The 17,770-nt window shown below is 42.9% G+C and overlaps 1 protein-coding gene across 8 annotated transcripts in view; it reads right to left on the bottom strand.

Annotated features, from left to right (window-relative positions):
• Positions 1–16,456, bottom strand: part of KCNC2 (potassium voltage-gated channel subfamily C member 2) — a 176,118-nt gene extending 159,662 nt beyond the window's left edge. For 7 of the 8 annotated variants that reach the window (XM_061637808.1, XM_061637812.1, XM_061637815.1 and 4 more), the window contains exon 1: positions 15,734–16,456. In XM_061637808.1, coding sequence (XP_061493792.1) covers positions 15,734–16,456 — 723 coding nt within the window. The remainder of the gene's footprint in view (positions 1–15,733) is intronic. The other variant, XM_061637813.1, reaches the window with a different exon arrangement.
• Between the last annotated feature and the right edge of the window lie 1,314 nt (positions 16,457–17,770).

Here is a 17,770-nt window from a genome sequence, read left to right as displayed (position 1 = left end):
TGAGTACAAAAAAGGCCACTGAGATATCTAACTTCCCTCCCAGTTAAAAATCATAATAATAATAAATTTAATTTCTGTGTCGCCTATCTGGCCAATGGCCACTCTAGGCGACGTACAGCAGTTAAAACACAATAAGATAAAATACAATAGTACAATATAAAAATAATAGAAAAACAGTACAGCAGCAGACAATGATATTAAAACAGGGTATTAAAACAGGATAGGAGGCAATTCAATCCAGTAATTAACCCTCCCCGGAAATCCCAAAGGCCTGTTGAAAGAGCCAGGTCTTTAAGGCTTTACGAAATGTATTTAGGGAAGAGGCATGCCGGAGATCTTGTGGGAGGGAGTTCCAGAGGGTGGGGGCCACCACTGAGAATGCCCTCTCTCTAGTACCCACCAACCTGGCTGTTTTTGTCGGCGGGATTGAGAGAAGGCCCTGTGTGGCTGATCTTGTCGAGCGGCATAATTGGTGGCGTTGAAGGCGCTCCGTAAGATAAACTGGGCCGAGACCGTATAGGGATTTAAAGGTTAATACCAACAACTTGAATTGGGCCCGGAAAATCATACACCTTGGTAAATAAAAATGTTTTTGCCTGGTATCTCAAAATATCTAATGACGGTGCCAGGCATGCTTCCAAAGGAGAGCTTTCTAGAAACAGGAAGCCACCACTGAAAGGGCTGCTTCTTGTGTCACCACCTCCACATGTCTCTCGGAGAAAAGACATGAAGAAAGGGTCAGATGTAGTGTTTGGGTTGGTTCATTTGGGGAGAGGTAGTCCTTGAGGTATAGCGGCCCTGAGCTACAGAAAGCTAAATATTCATAAGTACTTGAATTTAGCCTGGAAACAAATTGTTAGCCAGTGCAGTTGAGCCAGGATTAGTGTTATATGCTCGAACCATCTTGCCTTGGTCAGCAATTTGGCTGCTGAGTTCTGTACCAGCTGCAGTTTCCAAAATGCCTTCAAAGGCATCTCCATGTATAACTCATTACGGTAATCTAACGTAGAGGTTACCAGAGCTTAGACAACAGACGTTAGGCTATTCCTGTCCAGACAGAGGCGTAGCTGACCCACCAGTCAAGGCTGATGAAAGGCACTCCATGCTCTTGTGCCTCAAGTGACAGTAATAGATCCACAAGTCCCCCAAGCTACATACCTGGTCCTTTTGAGGAACTAAAGTCCCATCCAGAGCAGGCCAGCCCCCCTCCCCCCAAAAAATCAGGTCTATGATATATAAAAATATAGAAACTTTTTTCAATCTGGGCAAACTTTCAATTTTGTGAAGTCCATGATAAATATGATGACAAATACGAAGAAGCAGAAAAAGCAAAAACTGATAGAGATAGCTCCGAAAATCAGACATTAAATTTCATGTAGTATTCATTGAGTCTTCCCCCCCTTTTTTCAGCTCTTTCTATGGAAAAGAATGCTTTATGTATGCTGACACTATGGAGGACGGGAGGAGACATAATAATTTTCAGAATACATAATAAGTTTTTAGTATAATGTTGATGGTTTCTCCTGTTTTTATTTTTTTGCCTGCTCATAAATTGGCAAAATGAAAGAGATGTGAAGTTTCCTACAGTTCAACAGCTTGCAGCCCCAAAGTAACTTCAATTTATAATTATTGTCGGAAATAAACTATACCTTTAATATACCAAACATGATAATTTAATGGCAAATCCAGTTATACACAATCTGATGTTCTTGAAGTTAAAAAAGTGACTTTCAATCTGCAAAATGGAAATGGACAGCCTTCAAGTCGATCACTAAAAAAATAAGTATTGCACATTTTTTTAATTTTTCCCCAAATTTCTGTGGGTATATGGTTTTTTTTTTTCCTTTTAAGAAAAAAACATTTTTTCTATTGCTTCAAAATGTCTGGAAATCTTACATCTCCAATCTATGTTGAGTTTTTTGGCTCTCATCCAGTCCATTATCACAGTCCTATCTCTTTCCTGACACAGATCATCATACAGGTTGACAAGGCAGTTTCCATGCCAAAACCAGACCTAAACCTCAAATGAAGTGGATCCAGAAAATCAGTCTCATCCGACAGATCCTGGATACTATTTTGCTTAGTAGTGACTGAGGAAAAGGAGACCAGGGGCCAGCACAAGCCTGCCCCGGGCCCACAGCACCCATCCGCACGCCCTGCCTACCCTCCAATCACATCACATGAATGCTGTGTGCGTGCATGTATGCCTGCCATCAACCAAGATGGCAGCAGGGGCTCTCCTAAGGGGCTAATGCCCCCATCGCCTTCTTGGTTGATGGCAGGCGTGCGCATGCAGCATGAACAGCATTCACAATCATGGAAACAGGGTGGTAAGAAGCAAGAGATGAGGGACAGAGACAGAGAACGCCTGTCCACCATGATAACCCTACTGGCCCTGCAGTCATCTTGTTTGGTGTAACTGTGGAAGCAGTGAGTGGAATCAGCTGTAGCTAATCATTGCCAGCCCGCCAGAAAGCTACAAAACCAGGGCTGCTGAGGTGCCTTCAAAGTTGCAATAAGAGGAAGCATGCTGCTTTATTCTTTAATTTGGGTTATAATTTTTATTTTTTTGTGGTGTGCCTTTTGTGGATTGAGATGTCTGAGAACACTTTGAGTGAGAATCTTGGGTGGGAGGCAGCTACCTGGGTGAGAGCCAAATTACTGTCTAGTACATCTGTGTGGCTGATGGAGGGAAATTTGTTTTGATATTTTATATGGTCCTGTCTGTGAATGGTTTCACTGTCTCCTGGTGTTTTTGCCGTGCATTTTTAGCAGAGGAAGGAATGATTTGTGATAGTGGTTGTTGACTGAGTGGAAGATACTGGAGTGACTGGGATGACTGTGTATTTGTGAGGTGTGGAAGTAGAATGGCAAGAGTAGTAGATATTGTATGATCTGTGTAGATGTAAGACAGAATTTGCATGTGATGTGTGTGTATTAGAGGAGTGAATGCTGCATACTGTGAGTCAGGATATGCTTTGGTAAGAGGGAGGGTGACAAGGGAACAAATCCCTGTTTTCAATTAAAAAAATGTAAATGTACTGCCCTCAAGTCAATCCTGACTTATGGCGACCCTATGAATAGGGTTTCCATGAGGCTGAGAGGCAGTGACTGGCCCAAGGTCACCCAGTGAGCTTCATGGCTATGTGGGGATTTGAACCCTAGTCTCCCAGGTCATAGTCCAACACCTTAACCACTACACCACACTGGCTGTTTTCAAAGTGTGCTATAATTTTGCTTTTTTGAAATATTCTTTTATATTATGTTGTATTGCAGCTTTTTAGTTTCGTTGGTTGTTATATAGCATTTGTAATTTTTGTAAATACAGAAGGTTATGTCCATGAAAAGACAAGGCACTGAATTAACCTGCCAGCCTGAAAACTAAATGCACAGACACACTATGGAGCATTTCAGACATTCTTAAGGCAGGAAAGGAGAGAAATATGTAGTAACGTGACCATTTTTTAAATTTTACATTATTATTGTTTTTGTCAAAAATGGCTCTCCAGGAGGAGATACAAATAATTTCACCTATCTATGCTGTATTGCTATACAGGTAAGGCTTTTCATACTTTTTGTATACTGACTTCCCACTAACACATGATTTCATTTTTAAAAAGTGTTATAATCTTTAGCCTTTGAAATGATTTAAATTTATATTATCAATCCTCTTCTGATGGCAAAGGCCAAGTAGTCCCAGCATCCATAACAACTCTCAACTTTGAAAGACCATCCTACATTAAGGCTAGTTTTCAAAATGGGTGTTACCCATGTATTTTTTAAAAAGCACCAAGAGATGCAGGTTACTAACTATATTTCCATAGTTATTGATGTCATCCTATCTCATTCTGCATCAGCTGTAAGCTGTGTATTAGTTCTGCCTATCAACTCTGCATACAAGCATGTTAATAATATACAGAAATATTTTAATGTGCCGCCTCTTCAAATACTTCAGCCCTCCATATAGAAAAGGAGGGGCGTGGGAAGAGTTACATGGCAGCACTGTAATGTTTAGAATCCTGCTTTGTTTTTTAGTAGAAATATTCTATTCTGGATTGTGAAGAAACCCAAGAATGGAAGCTTACTTTCTAAATGTAGCTTTCAATATACTGGTTATGAAAGTTGAAAAAATATTCAAAATTCTAGGTTCCAGTATTACATTTTTGAGCACCTGAGTAACAAAGCACATGGGATTTTTCCAGCCCATCTCATCATCTTTCCTTTGCTGTATCCCATCTTTATAAGAGGGTGCAATATTGAGATCTTTGTTAATAGTACTGAAATCAGAAAAAAATCTCCCAGCTATCCTTATTGTAGCCCTCCACAAAGACCCCATTCCTAGACAAACTTGCTTATTCTTTTATTTAAAAATATTTAAGTATAAACAAGTGTTGAAATATGAGATATTACCCTTTCTGTTTAACCATAAAAAAGCAGAACATAATGTTTTCTGTGAGGCTTTCCAAATGAAAAGGAAGCCCACACTTTATTTATCAGTAGCTGCATATGTGAGCATTACAATTTGGAGCCAACTTCTGCTCCCAGCTACACTAATGCAAATTATGACTGAATCATGACTTTTAGGTGTTTCTCTGGATAATTCCGCAATAGCTGAATTTGGACATATGCACATGCATTCACATAAAATCATCTGAAATGACAGCACAGATCATCTATATGATGTTTATGTCAAAACAATAGGGAAATGTTTTAATAAATGGCAGAGGGTTGCTGTTTTCAATGAAAACAAGAAGCCAGAAGCTGACCTGTTTCCATGGAAACAAGAGGAGTACTAGACAGTGCTGCTCTAGAGGGGGGAAATGCAGATGCTGGGCAAGAAAAAAAAGTATCTCTTATCTTACCTTTTTCACATATAAGTTCAAACGGATTCCATCAAAATATTAGGTGGACTGACTCCATTTTTCTTGCATTTCTAAACTTAGTAAGCAACAGGTGTCAACCAGCCCCCCAACTGCCTGTCTTTCAAACTACTGCAGGAATGTTCCAAAAGACAAATGTTACAGTCCTCTCAAAATTATTCATACCACCCTCCTAAAACATTGATAAAAACAGAATAGAAATGTCAACAAAAGTGCTTTATTGCCAAGCTTGAAGTTTAATAAAAAAAATCCCTTTCACTTCTCTTTCATATAGCAAACTGACCCTAAAGAGCCATTATTTTCAAACAGCACAGCTGGAACTAGATAGTTTATGTTACTATATTGTTTTCTAAATATGTAGAGCAGTCTTCTCTTGCCATAGTGACAAAGATGTTCTCCATATTTATTTACTTGGGACAATTTTATAACAATTTCCTGACAGAAGACATCTGTATTATCAAATCTGAGAACACATCCACTCACATCAAGGACTCTGCAGCCCAATAGGAAATAGAATCCTGGGTTTTTTCCTTCCTTCCATCCATCCATGTGTGCACACAAGTACACACATAGGTCACACAACAGGATGTTAAGAAGGAAGGGGAAGTCTGAGTGTGCCTGCCATAGCCTCATACAGTTGGAGCACAAGTCATTTTCAAGGCACAGCGAGAGATAGGCAGGTGGGGATACATGAGGCACATAAAGAATTCCCATTCAGCCTAACATCCTGTTGCGCTTGTGAGCATATGTGGGGAAGGGAGGGGGACAGGGTTTTACCGAGTCCAATCTGTGCATGGGCACAGTACTCGTGGTGCAAGCAAATAGACTGTGCTTCTTGTTCAACTGAAATAAAACATTTAAGTAGCTTTTTAAAAAATCCTTTAGAGTATGTGTGTTCGTGTGTGTGTTAATCTACCCTCTATGCCAGCCTTTCCCAACCAGTGTGCCTCCAGATGTTGTTGGACCACAACTCGCCTCAGCCAGCATTGCCAATGGCTGAGGCTGATGGGAGTTGTGGTCCAACAACATCTGGAGGCACACTGGTTGGGAAAGGCTGCTCTATGCAGTTACTCTTACCAATGCACCCCACAATGCCCTGGCCAGATCAAAGCAATAGTATTGTGCTTGCCCCCACAGAATGAAGTAATTGTGGAAGTTCTGCTTTCAACAGCATTTCTCTTTTATTTATTTCCACGTATAACAGGAGTATAGTCACCTAAAAAAGTAAAGCATTTAAATACACCAAGATAAACTGGAAACAAACTCTTTAAAGGATGCCTCTAGAAAACTGCTGTAAGCCACAGACAGCAGTGGGACTTCATGGAAGTCTTTTGTCACATTTATTTTACCTTTGGATAGGAAATCCACCCAAAGACTGAGGATGGCCAAAGAAAAAAAAATTACTTACATTGATTAATCTCAATACCAAACTTACCCAAAATATGCAAGGAAGAAATAGCACCAAGATCCTCTGAGATGACCTAATTGAAGCTAACACCATGAAGTCAATTTTAGTCCAAACTGAAAATGCTAGAATAGCTGGTATAGCACAGTAGGGAGGAGAGCCTGGCTGGGAGTCCAAAGTCTGTGAGTTCAAATCCCCGCTCATGTCTCCTGGGTGTAAAGGGCCAGCTAAAGATCACCCCCATAGTGAGTGGCTCAGGGGCTACGTGCCCTGTCACCTGTACAGCCGTGGGCAAGCTGCAGAGTCCCAAGGAGCCCAGTTGCCCCCCAGATGGCAGTTGCGGACAAGGAAGGGGCTGGCTTGTGCAGCTGTGGCAAGTTGAGCAGGCCTTAGCCAGCAGGGGAGGACTAGCCTCAAAGAGAGGCAATGATAAACCTCCTCTAATACCGCTTACCATGAAATCCCTATGCATAGGGTAGCCATAAGTCAGGATCGACTTGAAGGCAGTCCATTTCCATTTTCCAAAAATGCTAGCTTGTGCTTTATTTGTTTTTGAATTTTTGTCTGCACTTTCAGAATACCTAATGTATTCAACAGTAAAGCTACAAAGAAAACCACACTAAAGTTTGTAACTTTGACCAAACAGAGAATTTCTCTGGGCCATTTTTAGTGATTTATGAAAACAACTGCCCATGACAAACATGAAGCAACAATATGACTCGTAGTAGACCAAAAAGTAGCAATCACTCCTGCTTTTTTCTGTAGCAATTGCCCATACTACACCAACTGCCATTCAAATAGTCAATCCATTTAAGGTTCAGATACTGCATATATTGATCCTCGGAGATCTTATGCATTACAACAAAAAAGCAATTTTTATGTTGTGCTACCTACCCAAAAAACCTACAGGTAAGGATCTAGTAAATGCAGCCATGTGAAAAGCCAGCTGTGATAAAATATTAAAAGACTTCAGAACTATTTAACTATGGTCTACATAAAATTATCAACATATTTTAAAAAGTATGTCTGGAATAATTACATCAGGTTAGCCATTGGTTAAAGCAACAGAGATATCAGAACACAATACGTACTTCCTGGTTTACTGTACTAGCCAATTTCTCATACTTCTAGACTATAGGCTAGGACCATATTGACAGCTCTTTAGAACAATCATCTCAGCAGAAGATCCTTACTAGCCCTCTGTGCAGATCACAATGATATTTCAAAGCTTACAACACAGCCAATACCCAATAGCATTTCTGTTAGCCAATTTAAAAATTCACAGTTAGTTACATGTATGAGTTTTAAGTTACTGATTAATAATGCAATCTTTTACTCATAGGTCAGTCTCACTGATTTCAATGGTGACAAGCTGAGCAGGCCCTAGCCAGCTGCAGAGGACTAGCCTCAGAGGGAGGCAATGGGAAACCCCCTCTGAATACCACTTACCATGAAAACCCTATTCATAGGGTAGCCATAAGTTGGGATCAACTTGAAGGCAGTCCATTTGTTTGTTTTTAAATGTGCTTAGAATTGCTGCCCTAACCTGCATTTAAAGAAAGATTGACATGTAGAAAGAAGAATTATCTTAACTTTTTAGATGATGTGCACACATTTTACATCAGGCACCATCTTAGAGGAGGCATTCCTTCTTTGGGTGACCTCTTTTAATATGACAGTGCCATTCATGTTTTTTTCCAACAGCACGTATTAAAAATGTTTAGCAACTTTTAAAAAAAGAAATTCTGCTCAATTAATCAGTTAAAGTATAAATCAACTAAACATTGTAACCCTACTCAATAGTTATCTGAGGGCATAATTACACATTCTCAGCATGTGACCACTGATGGATTATTTTTTAGCGATATCTGAGCTGGGGCCACAGCAAAATTGCCAAAAGTGCTTTCCTTCACTCCTGTTCTTTCAAACTCTTTCCACCCAAACTCCCTCGGGCTTTGCAAAAGTGAAGCTGAACTACCCCTGTGACTTTCCCACACAGTGGGGGTGGCGGCGGCTGAAGCACGGCTACTTTTCATTGCAGCATCATTTCTCACAAACACACAAAATCTGTCTCCAGCTACCTAATTTAAAAAAAGAAAAAGGAAGAAAAGGAATAGGAATAGGAGGGGGGGTCTAGTCAGTGTCATATCAATTTCACACTGAGGCACTCTCCAGGCTACAGCCTTTAAGCCCAAACAGTCATGGAGATTGCACCCCCCTCTCCTTTCTGAGTTCCATACGCCCATTACCAATATGACAGAAGGTGTGTGTGTGTGCGCACACACACACACACACTCTTCCACTAAAAATTGCATTTCATAAGTACTTAATAAATAGGAGAGTTGCTATAAATATGTCAGGAGGAAATGAAACTGGCAGAATAATTTTTTTTGTGTAAATTGTGATTTACGCTATCCCACCTTCAGCAAACCCCTCCCCTTTTCCATTAGCAATACTCTGGAGGGAGCAAACATGTAAATTTGGGGTCAGGCCACAAGGAAACAGCGATACTAAATGTGAATGGAAAACAGTGGATCTATTGCAATGGGAAAAGTTTCATCTTTAATATGAAGTTTAGCTCCCATGTGAATCAGCCCAGTGCCCAACCATGTGCTTAGAGTAATGTGTCATTTGCAGGAAGTGTTGAGCTTGCAAGAAAAGTTGTCATTTAACAATGTATTTCTTTTAAAAGCAGTGCTCTTTGCAATACACTCTGCCTGACTCCAACTAGCAGTGACCCAACTCAAACATTCTGTTAGTTGCTGCTGAGTGTTACACCCATGGTGGGGTCTCCAAATGGCTGTGTGAACATTTAAATCATGCCAGTACCTGTCTCTAGAAATGTATAGCAGTGGCCTGTGTATTTTTATGTAACTTAACAGACAAAAGGCAGTGTTATGTCCTGACTTCCTCATCCACAACAATCCCCCATGCATTTATTTTACAAGAGAAAATGGTAATCACCTGGGCTAAGTAGGAATTAGGCAGAAAGTAAGGGAAACCAGAGGATATATCTAGTTGGCTATTAAAAGAAGAAACTTACATGAAAGATCAAGGTCATATTCAAAAACAAAAACAACTGCTAAAATTCCCATCTAAATCAAGGTAATGTAATCATACACTATTTTGGTTTTGCACTCAATCATATACAATATCACAAATCACCTTGTGAAATCAAGGACTTATCCATAGATGAAAGAAAAATCAAGATTCAACTTCTACCACAGGAGAAGAGAAATCCTAAGCATTCTTACTGAGAAGCAGGACCCTCTGAGTTTAATGGTAAACTCTGGTGAACGTGTTTAAGATTAACATTACATTTGTGACCTTTTGAGATCTAGAAAAGAAACAACAGAAGTGAAGAACATGTGTTATAAACAAGCCACAGTCACCAAGACTCCCACTTGGATAGGGTTGCTATCAGCACAGAGAGAAAGATGAAAATGGAGAGAAGCTCACTAACCTCTCCTTTTAACATAACTCCTAGAATGATAGAGGCATCTCTATTATTCTGTAAATATAAATGTTCAAAGTGGGTTTCTGACACACAAACATGGGCTACATACAAGCATCAATAACTGAAATTTCTATCACACAGAAGCAAGAAGCATTAGACTAGAGTGACTATCACAAGTGGGACCTGCAACTAAATGCTGCAGTGTGGCAGACTCTAGGTCAGGATACCAGCCAATCCATTTGACTTCCCTTCCCCACCCTGGTTTTTCTCTTTGCCCACCCCCACCCCTCCACAACACTCAGTTAGCATTTCATCCCAGTGAGCATTTTCAGTCCTCTTCTGATTGTTATTTGAGGGAGAGGAGCACGCCTCCTTAGGTTTTTGGACTTAAACCACAGGGTTTCCCCCAGCATGGATACCTCTATCTTGTCCATGGATGTCATGGTTCTGGCTACAAAAAGTGATGGCATTTGGAGAACCAAAACAGACATGGAAAGGATGATGATGATACTTTAATGCTGATGAGATTACTACCCATTTTCCTACTGAGTAAACTGTTGCCACTGCCATGTACCCTTTTGAGAAAGAGTGAGAACAGAAAACAAGGAATAATGCTGGCCTTATTAATACAGTAAGACCTGTGTCCAAACATTTAGGTTGCTAGCGATATCACAGGAGGGTGTATTTAAAAATACATGTTACTATGTGCTATAAAGGTAAAGGTGTCCCTGCACTTGTAGTGCGAGTTGTTTCCGACTCTTAGGGTGACGTCTTGCGACGTTTACTAGGCAGACCGTATATATGGGGTGGGATTACCAGTTCCATCTCCAGACTTTCTTTACCCCCCAGCATATGCCGGGTACTCATTTTACCGACCATGGATGGATGGAAGGCTGAGTGGACCTCGACCTCTTTCACCGGAGATTCGACTTCCTCCTTCCATTGGAATCGAACTCCAGCCGTGAGCAGAGCTTCAGCTGCGTTACAGCTGCTTACCACTCTGCGCCATACAAGTAAATAATTGCTTTGTGTTTATGCCAGTTACTACATTAGGTGTTCAGTGAAATTGTCAATGGTAAGGCAGAAAATAGTCCATGGTATCTTTCCATAAGAGTGCACGTGCAAATATATCTTCTCACGGTACACAGGAGATAGGCACTCTGATCTAAATAACTAACAGATGAGAACACATATGTATTAGTAAATAGAACTACCACAATCCATTTTGTTTTTTATCAATTCCTTTTATTACTAATTTGTATTGAACTTTTGCAATCCTCAAATTAACTATAATACTTGGATATAGGATTATTTGAGGTGCCTAGAACAAAGTCATTTTAAATTTAAGTATTATAGCACTACAACCCTATACATCAGGAGTAGCCAACATGGTGCCCTCTAGATGTTGTTGGATTTGAACTCCCATCAGACTCAGTCAGCATGACTAATGGTCAGAGATTATGGGAGTTGTAGTCTAACAACATCTGGAGAGCACCACATTGGGTACCCATATTATACATGTTTATTCAGAAGTAAGTCACATTGAGTTCAATGGGATTTACTTCTAGGTAAGAGATATGGGAATTCGGCCTGAATCTGGTTTATGAACTGGGACCTTCGTATGCAAAGTCCTTTACCATTCTTATTTCGTTTATTCTAACAGCTCTCTGGATTATTATTTTTTATTTCATACCCTGCTTTTTCATACTTGACACACAAAGCAGCTAACAACATATATGAATGCAATATATATTTATCACATTTGTATCCTGTCTATTCTCCAAGGGGCTCAGATACACTTTCTGTTATTGCAACAACCCTATGAGCAGGGTCAAGCTAAGAAACTGCAACAAGGCCACCCAATGAACTTTATGGTTGAGAAGTTATTTGAGACTTCATCTCACTAGTCCAAATCAAACACTGTCCCATCCACAACGCCACCGCACCAACCATAATTGGTCCCATTTTTAAAGATGGAGAACAAAGAATAAGCTAGTCAATAGAAACTTCAACACAATGTAAATGGCCAAACGCTGCTTTACGAAACAAGGTACCATAAGCTGAATTTACATTCACACAAACAGCTGTTTTGTCGGCAGAAGACCATGATTTCAAAGATAAACATTGATGAAATGAAGAACTTACACAGACTGAGTCTAAACAGTTATATGCATTCCTATTCTTCTTTGGCCATGTTCAAAGACAAGCAATCTTACATATACCTGTACTTCCATACTATTCACGCGAACATATGAATGCACCACTAGACAGAGATGTACAGGTATGTATTATTTAACAGCAATAGACAGAAATGTACAGGTATCTTTATTTAACAGCAATGTGCTTGTGCTATATTCTCTGTTTTAAGAGCATATTCTTCTTGTTCATATGAACAGGAATGTTCCATGTTTCATGCATGGAATGAAAAGCAACTTAGCAGGGGAGGGGGCAATTCTGAATGGGGAATCAGCCTGAATAGAAATGGTTAAGCAACTCCTCTCCCATTCCCTCCTATTTCTCCACAGAAATGTACTACTTTGGGTTTTTTTTTAAAAGGTTCTAAAGAATCAGGAAACATGTACTTTGTAGACAAGGGAAGTTATGGACAGTGGCCTGGTTCGCATGACACAGAAAGTCAAACTATGACTTACTGGGACCGCACAAAGGTTCAGGCTCCTGGAGAGCAGATCAAACCACTTTGCTTTCTCCTGGTCTTTTGTGCTCCTTAGCTACAGCTCATGCTTAGGCTGCTTTCACACATGGGGCTAATAACGCTAGTTTAACGGATTAAAAAGGTAGCGCTTCTGTCCCAATTTCTAAAATCCCTTTCACACTGCAGTACCTCTTGCGATAAGGAACTGTACTTTTTCGGCCAATATAGCAGCATTTCGTGCAACCGTCTTTCACACAGCTATTTTCGTCCCTCACCCATGCACACTATTCCCCACTGTGTAGGAGGTCTAAGATCTTGTCCCGTTGCCATGCAAGCCCTCTCCCTTTAGGATCTGACTTTTTAAATTGTTTTAGTTGTATCAAGATGGGGGTGGGTGGGAAATGCTGCTGCTGTCTGTGCCGATTCCGGAATACTGGTACAATGTTCGTCAGGCAAAAAAGAAAACCTGTGCGACTAAAGGGCAGGAATGCAGTGCATGCTGGGATGCCTGTCACTTGAGTGGCAGCAGCTAGTGAAAAACTCCTGCGATCTTCCGGGTTCCCAGCCTTGCTAATGGATTGTTTCTGGTATCATTTATTGCAGAAATTAGTGCTATATTTGCACTACATTCCACCAGAATTCTGGAGCTATCCGGTATGTCATGTGAAAGCTCAAATATAATGCGCAAATTACCAGGTAAGAAATCGTCAGAATAACGGAATAAAGTGCAGCGTGAAAGCACATTTAGTGAGCAGAGAGCTTAACCACAAGTCCTGGTTTGGATGACACACTAAAGCCAAACCTTGTGACAGTAAAAAGCAGCAGGGAGGAGCAAAGCAGCTGCAAGGTCTTTTCTGGAAGACCACTGGTTCCAATAAGACAACTTTTGCCTTACTATGTCATGCGAACCAAGCCACTAAGGAGCACAGTATGCATCCTTCAGTAAAAATTCCATCTCAGTGTGGGTGTCAGTTTTTCACTACCTATCAGCCTCAGTTTCTCATCTAAGAAAACAAAAAAAAATGGAGTGAGGAAAAAACAAGCTGTAAAATAAGTTTGCCATCTAAAATGATGTATAAAATCATCAGAATAAAACTAATTAAAGTCTACTTATCTTGCAGAGGAATATGTTAATGTAACCTCAGACAATTATGTTATGTTCATAAAAACAAAGCCAGATCCAAGGCAGATTTTTTTTAGATGGGTCCCAAAAAACCCATAGCTATAGCCATGCTTTGTCCTCAAGACACATCCTGACAGCCCTTAATTTTGGGAATTGAGAGCATTGTTTCAGTACTTCCACTCCTAGATATTCAGTTGTTTGGTGTATACAATTGATCTCCACTGATCCACAGAGTAGACAAGGACTATGAAAAAAAACAGCGCAGGCTCATCCACATAGCTGGCTCTCTGATCTGAATTCAGGAGATCCCTGAAAGGAAAGGTACCTGATTTTTCATAGGACTTTCCCTGAATTTCTCCCTATAAGTTAAAGTCCATAACTTCATGACTTGACATGACTTGTTGGATCACAGAAACATGGCATTAGCATGTTGAAGCCTATTGTTGCTTCCTCAGGGCATTTTTTTTTAGTGGTGTACTACCTTTACACTGAGATAATCATAAACTAGGGGGGGAAATCCAGCTTTCAACTGGATATTAGCCTATCCAGCCAAGGTTAGTTTTTATGAGAAAGTTGGAAAGTTCTGATGAAACTTTTGTCAACAAGTATATCAGAGCTATTCACAAAACCATCTTACCGATGACAAACCTACATGTGGAGAAAACTGGGAACTGGCCCTCATTTTCACACATCTCCCCTTGTGGCTGCTCAGGCCTGCTAGTGTTTAAGAGAATTGTTGTGGGGAAGACCTGCCTTCTCGTCTCCCTGCTCTCTTTATCAGTTTTGGAGACAGTGTGGTTCTGAATACAAGTTGCTGGAAACCACAAGAGGGGAGTGTGCTCTTGCACTCAGGTTCTGCTTGCAGACTTCCCATGGGCATCGGGCTGGCCACTGTGAGAAGAGGGTGCTGGACTAGATGGACCACTGGCCTCACCCAGCAGGCTCTACTTATATTCTTACTCCCAAGAATCTCTGCCATTCAAGACTACCATCACACCAGCTAAGTCTGGTGAACAGTGAGCTGGGCTTCCACGTGGAAGCCTTGGGTTCACATCTCAATGTAGTGACAGAGCCCCATGGTCATCAATAAATCAGGGTGGGAAAAGATATGACACAATCTATAGGTAAAGCATTTATGCACTGGTTCATTCTTGCATAGGGTTAACATGACAGCAGTTCAGCCTCTGAAGCCATTCACCACTAGTATGCTAATGCTGCATACTAACAGGCTAAGTATACTTGTTTGTTTATTTCAGTTATTTCTACCCATAGGACAAGTTTTTCTGAATGTAAGAGGTTCACCTGAAACATGTACATGTGTGGCCTGTGACATGTCTTGCTTCATCCCGCTTAACACCATGTGTGACATGGGAACAATAAGGTGTGGACCTTAATGAAGGCTATAGTCTTACATACACAAACACACTTACCTTACTCCAAGGTCATCATTATGCAAGCACTGGAAGTGATTTTTGCTATTCACCTTCTTTTTCAAGTAGATATTTTTATAAATTTCTATGAATTTAAACTGAAAACAAAAAACAAAAAAGCAGCCCATGGAATGAGGCTGCTGTGACAGGAAGGGGCTGAAAGAAGGCAGGGCAGTCCAGACCTGCAACCAGCATAATGACCTTGGAGTAAGCCCCACTGCACTCGGGGGGGGGGGATGGCTTCTGAGTAAACACGCATTGGGTGAATTCCTGCGGTTGCTGCTTATATTGCTATATGAAAATGAAATGAACTGCCTTCAAGTTGATCCCGACTTATGGCAACCCTATGAATAGGGTTTTCATGGTAAGGGGTATTCAGAGGGGGTTTACCATTGCCTTCGTCTGAGTCTGAGAGGCAGTGACTGGCCCAAGGTCGCCCAGTGAGCTTCATGGCTGTGTGGGGATTCGAACCCTGGTCTCCCAGCACCTTAACCATTACACCACACTGGCTCTCTATATTGCTAGAATTGCTCTACATGGCACTTAAACAAAATTATATTACTATATAGCATCTGTAATTGCATGCCTTGTAGAGCAATTCTATATAGATTAGTCCCATTGAACTCAATGGGACTTACTCCCAGGTAGGTGTGTGTTTGTGTAAGATTACAGCCTTCATTAAGGTTCACAAGCATGTGAGGTACCTTACGGTTCCCATTACTTTTTTCTTCTTCTTAAGTGAGGAAGAGGCCCTGAAAGGCGCGACCCTCCCCTCCCCCCCTTACCCTGGCGGCTCGGGAAGAGTAGGGGTCCTCGAAGAGCGCCCACATTCGCGGCTGGAGCCTCTTCCAGCGGCCGCCCTTGCCGTCGAGGGGGGAGCCATTGGCGGAGGAGGCGCCTATGGCGCCCACGTCCTCGATGCCCAGGCGCTTGGCGGCCAGCTCGTCGTCGTCGTCGGGTTCGGGGGGCGGCTCGCCGGAGATGAGGTCGGGCGCCTCGAAGATGTCCAGCGCCTCCTCGGCGTCACGGTGCTGCCGGTAGGTCATCCAGCAGCAGGGCTCCACGTCGGTCTCGTCGATGCCCCAGAAGGCTAGCTCCTCCTCGAAGAGTGGCCCGCAGACGTCGGCGGGGCAGTGCAGCTTGCCCGTGCGGTAGTAGTTGAGTACATAGGCGAAGACGCCCGGGTGGCGGTCGAAGAAGAACTCGCAGCACGCGCCGTTCCCGCTAGGCGCTGCGCCGCCGCCATTGCTGCGCGGGCTCCAGCTGCTCCCGCCAACGCCGTCCAGGGTGCCGCCAGCGCCGCCGCCGCCGCCAGGGTTGGGGCCCGGATTAGGGGAGGGCAGAGGCGGCGGCGGCTCTTCCCCGTCGCCAGGGGACTCGCCTTGGGACTGGCAAGCCAGCAGAGCCAGGCGGGTGCCTGGCAAAGTCTTCAGGGTGCTCCGGTAGGTCTCGTGCCTGGTGCCCCCGACGTTCAGGATCACCCTCTCGTTGTCCTCGAGCTTCCCCATCTCTGTGGCTCAGACATGACTGCGGGAGGGAAGGAGAAGAGAGAGGCGACAATATGCAACAGAGCCTGGTGGTTATTTTTAGGCCGCCTGGTGGATGGAAAACGTGGATTGCCAAGGATAGGGGGTGGCCAGGAGGAAAGAAGGCGGGAGAGGGGGGAGGCCGGCGGCCGCCACGTGATCACTGTCACCAAACATGTAAGGGGCTCAGCGGGGTGGTAAAATGCCTACCGCATCCAATGGGGAAAGGGAGGGAAACCCTTCAAGAAGAGACATACAACCAGCAACCATGGTTAGGGGTGACCGTCCTGAGCCTGCAGCCCCTTTCTGATCCTGGCCAAGAGAGAGGTTCTTTCCGACCGACACCGATTTCTGCTTGAACCCATCATCCGGATCTTCAAAAAGACCTTGCCATGTTGCTGTCTTCCTTTCTCCTTCCCCGCGGCTACCCGTGCCCGTCTTGTACCCTCCTCCATATCAGCCCTTCTCCTTCAGACAAACACCCCCAAACCCTTGCCCCAATCCTTTCGGCCACCCTGAGAATCTAAGCCCGCAAGTTTCCCGTCTAAGTTCCTTGGAAGCGCCACCAAAGAGAAAGTTGCTCTGGAAACGATCCTGGAACAAACCTTGTGCTCCTTCCAGCTATTTCCTGGGCAAAATTCAGAGCAGTTCCCTTTCCCCACACTCCTTCAGCCTTTGCCGCTCCTGTTATCAGTTGGCTTCTCTTCCTCATCCTTCCATCTCTTCACCCTCCCCCTGCCTCCGATGATCTGGACTCAGCCTCAAGGCGCCCACACACTCACACTAATATAGGCAAGGCTAAAGCCGGCATAGAGTCGCTTCTCCTTGATAGCGGTCAGTAATCACCTTCATCAAGGGTCTTCGTCCCTCCTCTCTGGATTCTTTCGGTCAAGTTGTCTGAACAAAAATGGGGAATGTAAGAGATATGCCATTTGTCCATCTTCTAGTAGGAAAAACCTACAGAAGAGGTTGGGGCTTGGTTAGTGAATGCCAAACCCTATTTTCGCCCGCCCTCCCCCCCCCCCATCGAGCCGCGGTTACACCCTACAGGATCTGTTATCGTGTGACCTTAGCAGCAAATTTCTACTTTCATCATCCTCGCCAGATATTACCTGTAGGTTAATATATTGATAGATGAGCAGATGGGATCAGAAATGCGCCGCTATGGTTATTCCCCCCCCCACGACATCCACCTCCCATCACATCCATCCTCAGTACCTCAGTGACACGAGAGAAAGGCTGCTGTTCTTCACATTGCAAACGCTCTTTGCTTGGCAGCTACCTCCAGACTCAGTG

Source organism: Rhineura floridana, chromosome 8, assembly GCF_030035675.1.
Source record: "Rhineura floridana isolate rRhiFlo1 chromosome 8, rRhiFlo1.hap2, whole genome shotgun sequence".
NCBI classification, from domain to species: domain Eukaryota; kingdom Metazoa; phylum Chordata; class Lepidosauria; order Squamata; family Rhineuridae; genus Rhineura; species Rhineura floridana.
The sequence above is the reverse complement of the archived record's forward strand: the minus strand, read 5'-3'. Positions and strand labels throughout refer to the sequence as shown.